This window comes from Leishmania donovani, chromosome 34 (genome assembly GCF_000227135.1).
Source record: "Leishmania donovani BPK282A1 complete genome, chromosome 34".
Lineage (NCBI taxonomy): Eukaryota > Euglenozoa > Kinetoplastea > Trypanosomatida > Trypanosomatidae > Leishmania > Leishmania donovani.
The window spans coordinates 1,292,948-1,300,172 of NC_018261.1; the positions used below are offsets into that span (position 1 = coordinate 1,292,948).

The following is a 7,225-nucleotide window of genomic DNA, read 5'->3' on the forward strand; positions in this document are numbered from 1 at the left end:
GGTGCACAGCAATCCCCTATCATCACAGGCGCTTCGGTGTAGTGGTTGTACTGTTCTCGGTGTGGGTTGCTCTCTGTATCTCTCTCTCTCTCGTGTAGGAACTTTCTTTTCCTTTTTTTTGTTGTTGTTACTTCGTGGTTTCAGACCTGCTTGTGTCTGTGCATGTTGCAGTGAGAGCGACCGTCGGTGGCTCGCCGGTCCTGTGCTGTGTTGGGGAACGGAGAGGCGATTTCGGCTGCTGTTTATGTTTGCCGGCCTGGTTCAGATGAGAAGACTCACCCAAGCATACATGTATATATATGGAAGGATTATGTGCACCCGCACTCTCGCCGTAAGTTCCGTTGGCACTATGTCCAGTTTAGGAAGTCTCGAGTACGCGCCAGCGTTCCTCTTGCCTAACTCAGTGCTCAGGGAGGAGTACGGAGGCACTGCGACAATGCCCCAAGGCCGCTCACTCGGATACGGTGTTGACGTTAATGGTTGGCCCTGCTCCCTTCCTTCGAGATCTCATGCGTCTCTGTCTCACCCTATTACTGGCCTTTCGAGCAGGAAAAGGGCTTCCTCTGGAACCGCACAAAAGTGCGCATCTTCACAAACGCTCTCACTTGCGCACGTGAGCCTGGCCTCACTAGCGGACATTCCCGGCTCGTGAGGCCTCTGACCCTCTTCGTGGGCTACTAGATGACTTTTCAGCGATGGACGACTTGCACTCGCCGTTGTCAGGGACGTTCGCGGCCTCTCCGCATTACCTCGGTGGGGTGAGTGATTCCTTAGCCCACTTGCCGCCGTTGTACCAGCTGCTTTCTTTGGGTGGTGTTTTCTGCGTGATACACCTGCGTAACAATGCTGTCGTGACATGGCTCGTGGTGCAGTTGCACAGTTCCATTGGCACTGAGGCGATGTGGCCAGAGGAGTACAGGGCCACATTACGGGCCATGACCTTCACGGAGCGGCTATGCTTCACACTGTACGGTGCCGCGCTGGCGGCGGTGGCCGTCGTCCTCTTCCGCGTCTTCTGCCAGGATGCTTGGAAAATTGGCTTGAACGCAGCTCAGATGTTCCCTGACAAGAAGCTGCCGACAATTGCCATGGTGGTCCTCATGTGCGTCGCCGAGGGCATCCGACTGCAACAGGTGATTGTGCAGGAGTTATGCACTCCTGGGTCGCTGGCGAGACTCGCCATGCACGGCTTCGACGGGATCGAGGAGAGCGAGTTCGACCAGAGAGTCTCCGAGAGCAACACCCATTTTGTGATTCAGGTTGAGCTCCTTCGCGCCTACCTAGCGCAAGCATGCGTCCACCGCGTCCCTGTCATTCTCCTCGCCGGGGCCTACCGCTTGTTTCGCGATGTGCCCAACAAGGCACATGTGGCGTTGCGGTGGTACATGGCGACTATGGCCGGCTTCACTATCGCGCAGGAGATGCTCGGGATGTACATCCGGTACGTCTGGACAGACTGGAGCCTGTGGGCAATGGTTATTTGGCCCCTCGTCTTCCTGGGTGTTGTGAACTACGTGTACGGTCTGTCAAAACGGGCTGGAACGGTGGTGACGATGTCGTCGACAAACTGTGTGACGGAGGCATTGCGTGGTCTTGTCACGTGCGGCGCGCTGTGGCTCATCGCCTCACTGATAGTTCTCGCCTTCGTTGTGAGCGTGCACGAAGAGCTGGTGCTTATCTGGCTCTTCATGTCGCTCATGATCCTGTGGACGCCTGCTATTATCGATGCGTGTGCCACCGACTACATGGCGTTTCTCGCCATTGGTGCGGGGTGCATGGTGTATGCCATGGGCGGCGTCTCGTCCGTGTGGGCGAGCGCGCGCTTTGGTGCGCTGCACTTCTTATGGTGGTTCTTTCCCTCTCTCTTGTACAACGCGACGCTGCACCTCTTCGCCTCCCGCTACATCGCCATGACGGTCGCGGCTTCCTGGTTTTTGTGGTCGCTGGCGCCTCCGAGCGAGCTCTTGAAGAATGCCGAGTCGGCGGCGGAGCTGGGCCTAGAGGATGGTCACGGTGTTGTGCACCTATTCACGGCACGCGTGCTGTGGCTCCGCGCTGTAGCGGACTTCCGCACCCTGCCGAAAGGGTCATGGATTTACGGTCTGACGCAGGGGGACGGCGAGCGCGCCTTTGATCTCATCCTCCACGCGGCGGCCGCGGCGTGCGCTGTGTGTATCGCGATCAGCTTTGCCGTGGAGCGCCGCTTCACCGCCGAGGCACGTCTTGCGTGGCGGCAGCGTGACATCGTTAGCGCCACGCCGGCTGTGCTGCTGCGTAAAATGATTCGCACCGTTGTGGTAGTGGGATGCGTGGCTGCCTCGGCGGGGATGTGGTGGGTGGTGCGTCATTACGTGCTACCGATGTGGACGCAGCTACTGCCCGACATGATCAGCAAATTACTCGCGACGGTGGCGGCTGTGACGGTACTCGGCAATCTCATGGACATGCACGATAGTATGTACATCTCATGTATGCGCATTCTGGGTCTGCCGGACCCGCTTATCACGATTGATGGACCGGCGGTCGCCAGCGACGACCTGGTCAGTTCCGCCACCTCGAAAATGCCCACAGAAGACAAGGGTGTCCACCCTAGTCGCACGTTTGAGTAGCGGCGAATGAGACACGAAAATCGCGCCCGAGAGAGGGGCACAGGGAACAACCAGAATGAATAGGGAGTCTGGTCACTTTGGTGTGTTGTTGTTGCGCAGTGCTCAGCCGAGAGGCGTGCTGTCCATGTGCGTCCGCCGCACTCGTTTGTGTGTGTGTGTGTGTTTGGTGAGCATGTCCTGATGATGTCGGTAGCCTCAGCGCGGCATCAGGGTCCAGTACCCACACACGCTCTGTGGGGTCGCCAACAGGCGGCGCAGGCTGCCCTCGGAGACGACGGACGGAGTCTTCCGTGTCAGCGGACAGCTCAGTGCGGAAGAGACCTGCGGTCGTGGCCAGGGCTCTACTAGGTCACTACAAATCGTGTGGGCGATTCGGCAAGTATACGCATCCACCTACTGCTTTTTTTTCTGCTTTCGCTGCGTTGCGGTGATGTCGAGCGTAATCCTGGACTGCACGTGTGCCTTGCGCGGTGGGATGGCAATGGGCTGAACGACGCCAGGCAGTGTTCGTCGGCCCGGCTGCTGGACATGGCCGTGGTGCAACTGAGGTAGGAGAAGTGTGGTTGTGTGTGCGTCTATTTGCGCACTTGCGTGGAGGAGGAGGATGTCGAACGAAAAAAGGAAAGAACCGTTGTCGCCCTCGCATGATGAATGCCGCTGCTGCTCTGAGAGACACCTATCGTCGTGTGCCCCTCCTTGTCCAAGGAGGACATCACTCATGCCGTTGTCTTCATGGCCATGCATGGGTGGTAATTGCTGATAGAATCTCTCCGCAGAGCATGCACACGCGCACAGGAGGGTCAACCGCTAGGGCGGAGTTCGTGACACGTGCTCTGCAACTCGTTACTCCTCTTCGACCCCCCCCCCTTACACCCCTCACACTTCCCACTGACTGCCTTGTTTGCATGCCGTGGTGTGAAAGAGAACCAGTCTCCTGTCCCTCTCTGAATGCACCCCTGCCTCCTCTCACCTTCCACCCTCGCCCTGCCCGCAGCTGTTCAGAGGAGATTAATCGGCAAACGCAGACGTATCTCAGCGAAAAGCAACTCCATTTCTCTCTGCTCCCCCAGTTTACCTTCTCTCCAGCACACGCGCACGAACGCAGTGTCCTTTGCAGCGTCGCATCCGCCACCGAAACTTTCGGTCGTCTGAAATCAGCCACCTCTTTTCGTTGGGCGTTGCATACTCCACTGCTCCTTTGCCGCCTCAACACTGCGCCAATGCCGTTCAACGGATACACGGTTGGCTGCCACCTGCTGGACCGCCTTGTGGAGGCGGGATGTGACCACCTCTTCGGCGTCCCGGGCGACTTTAATCTGCGCTTCCTCGATGATGTCATGGCTCACCCACGCATGAAGTGGGTTGGTACGGCCAACGAGCTGAACGCAGCCTACGCGGCTGACGGCTACGCGCGTCAGCGCGGCCTGGGTGCCGTCGCTACGACCTACGGCGTCGGCGAGCTTTCCGCGCTGAACGGAATCGCTGGCAGCTTTGCCGAGAGCGTGCCGGTCATTCACATTGCCGGAGCCACCTCCACGAAGAGCCAAGGAAACCGCGAACTGCTGCATCACTCACTCGGCGACGGCAGCCACATGCACTTCCTAAACATCAGTGCCGAGGTTTGCTGCATTGCGGTGATGCTGACGCCGGAGAACTGCCTGACAGAGATCGACCGTGTCATCACGGAGGTGCTTTACCAAAAGAAGCCGGGCTACATTGCGTTGCCGATGAATGTGGCGGAGATGATCGTGCCGCCGCCGCCGGCGAAGCTGATGCGCCGTCTGCCGGAGGTGTCCCTTGAATCGGTGAGCGCATTCAAGCACACCGTAGCGTCCCGCCTGCACAGCGCCTGCAGCCCGGCGGTGCTGACAGGGCACTTGATCCACCGCCACCAGTGCGGTCCGCAGGTGAACCACTTCCTCGAGAACGTCCACATCCCGTACGCCCCCGCCGTCCTCGGCAAGGGCGCCGTAAATGAACACCTGGAGAACTACGTCGGCACCTACATCGCCGGCGATGAGCCGTGCCCTGCGAAGTCCGTCATTGAAAGCGCCGACGTGTGCATCTCGATTGGCGTCCAGTTTGTCGACACCGTCACCTCGATCTTCCGTCACAAGATCGACCCTCTCAAAATGATCGACATACAGCCCTTTTTCGCCAAGGTCGGGGATCAGGTCTTCTACCAGGTACCAATGGAGATGGCCGTAAAGGCGGTCGAGGAAGTCGCGATGGAATGCCACGCGAACTGGAGCACCGAGTACCCGGAGCCGGAGGGACTACGTTACCCGGAAAGCCCTGACACCTTTGATCTCTCGCATGTTTGGCAAGAGATTAGCAACGGCCTGCAGCCCAACGACGTTCTCCTGGTGGACATCGGCACGTCCTCTTTTACGTCCGCGTTGCTTCGCTTGCCGCAGGGTTGCGACATGCTTTGCCAGCAGATGTGGGCCTCCATCGGCTACACCCTCCCCGCCGCCATTGGAGCGCAGATCGCGGACGAAAGTCGCAGCGTCGTGTGCATCTTGGGCGATGGTGCCGCGCAAATGACGGTGCAGGAGCTCGGCTCGGCGGCGCGCTACAAGCTCAAGCCTAAATATATCCTTATCAACAATGACGGCTACACCATCGAGCGCTACATACGCGGCTGGGACTCGTCGTACAACGACATCTCCGTGTGGAACTGGACAGGCTTGGCGCGCAACTTCTGCAAGGGCGTTGAGCCGCGCACGTGTGTCGTGAACTCTGTCGGCGGTGTAGAAGCGGTGCTTCGCGAGAAGCAGGACAACATGGTATTTGTTGAAGTGCTTGTCGGTAAATATGAGGGCCCTCTGCGCTCTTCAGTGCCGCTTCCGCGCAAGCCAGCAAGCAAGGAGAGGGAGGCACTCGATTTTCAAAGAAGAGAGAGTAAAAGTGAAGGGAGTGGTGTGGACGCTGAGACGATGATGATGGCATCAAAGACGCTATTGACTTGAAGAGTATTCTGTGCGTACCCGTTAAGGTGGCTCAGTGCCTCTCCACAGATGAGGCTCCATGAAACCACCCTCAGAGTCCCCCTCCTCCAGTATTCCTGCCTTTATTGCTAAACATGCTGACGTGTCACAACGTAAGACTGTTCTCTTTTTCTTTCTGCCGGCATTCAAAGGCCCGAGGTCTTTTTCTTTCCGCTTGTCATCTTCTTTCCCTTTCTCCTCTCTCCCTCCCCCTTCTTTGTTGAGTGAATGTGAGCTGCGTGTGTGTGGCGGCTTCTGTGTGTTGGCTGTGGTTCATTCTTGAGCTGCAATCGGCGCCAGCGTTGTCTGCACTGGGTTGGGGGGAGCGTGGGCCGTGGCTTCGTAACGTGGCTCTGCAGTGACCCACGTAATACCGCCGCCATCGATGCATCTTTCCACCTCAGCATGCTCTTCCGTGGCTCTGGCTACTTTGATCTGCTGTCATGCTCAGCTCATCTCCCCTTCTCGGCCGTTGCTTAATGCTCACACAATCAGGCACGCACGCATGCACGTACGCCACAGATCACAGAAAGAAGGAGGTGCAAAAACAGGTTGTTCTCTTCATTCCTCTCTTACCGCCGCCATCACCCTCACCATTTCGACATTGCACGTAGCGCTAATTTCTCTATGCGTCCATACATCTTCTTGCTCACCTATGCTGCCGAGCGCAGCCTCCGGCGTTCGCACTCCTTCTTCCTTTGATTCCCTTTCCTGTCGGTAGAGTGTTTCTGTATGTGCGCGCGTGTGGGTGTGCGAGCGTTCATCGATGTTTGCAGCTGACCGCGTAGACGTCACCTATTCGCTGTTTCTTCTTTTTTTCTCTTCGCCAACGACGTTGACTGCGTTTGGGTTCATTTTTATTGTTTCACGTTCGTTGTTTCTTTTTCTGAATGCCTTGTCATTATTATTTTTTTTTCGACCCTCTGCCACCCTTCCTCTCTCTCCCCTCCTCTCTCTCCCCCTCCTCCTTTGCTTCACATTATCACTCACTCCTCCTCTTTCTCCGCCGTCTCCACAATCACACACGCACACCCCACTTTTTGTGGGCTCGCTGTCGTTAGTCGTGAGGGCTCAGGCGCCTCGCTTGTCCTTTGTTCGTGTTTTGTTTGCTCACTGTCCCATCCTGCGTGGCTGTCTTTCTGCGGCTTTCTTTTCCGCTGCTGCTTTTGTCCGTTCTTCTCCTCCTTTGTTCTTGCCCCATCTCCCTCCTTTCCGTTTTCATCAGCGAGGCGCTTTCGCGGAGATTTTTGTTTGTTTTACATTTCTTGATGTACTCGTGCTTACCGTATTGATCTGGACGCCCCGAAGACGGAGGGTGGGGTGGGGTGGGGAAGTAGTTTGGCACACACCTCGGTGTGTGCGGTGCCAGGGATCAGTGCCCGCTCTGTGGGGAAATCCTGGCAGCCCCTCCTCCTCCTATCTCCGCGAATGCCGAACTACCTCCGGTAGTGGCAAGATCAAGTACCCGCAACGTAGGGAAGTCAGTGCGATGTATTTGCTATTCATGCCAGCGGGCAGGTCCTGGATGGGCGTGGCGTCGGAGCGACGCGCGACCGTGAACAGGGTTGTGCCATCCATATAGTAGGCAGGGTGTCAGCGTGACTCAAACGTGGCCCAACCGTCCCC

At 57.4% G+C, this 7,225-nt stretch overlaps 2 protein-coding genes across 2 annotated transcripts; both read left to right on the top strand.

Moving 5' to 3' along the window:
* Nucleotides 1–695: 695 nt before the first annotated feature.
* On the top strand, nucleotides 696–2,609 carry LDBPK_343020 (hypothetical protein, conserved; the record flags this gene model as incomplete). Its single annotated transcript, XM_003864413.1, has 1 exon — nucleotides 696–2,609. The coding sequence occupies one exon, from the start codon at nucleotides 696–698 to the stop codon at nucleotides 2,607–2,609; it is 1,914 nt and encodes a 637-aa protein (XP_003864461.1).
* Nucleotides 2,610–3,829: 1,220 nt separating this feature from the next.
* Nucleotides 3,830–5,581, top strand: LDBPK_343030 (putative pyruvate/indole-pyruvate carboxylase, putative; the record flags this gene model as incomplete). The annotated part of the gene is made up of 1 exon (XM_003864414.1): nucleotides 3,830–5,581. One exon carries the CDS (start codon nucleotides 3,830–3,832, stop codon nucleotides 5,579–5,581), a length of 1,752 nt encoding a protein of 583 aa, XP_003864462.1.
* Nucleotides 5,582–7,225: the final 1,644 nt, after the last annotated feature.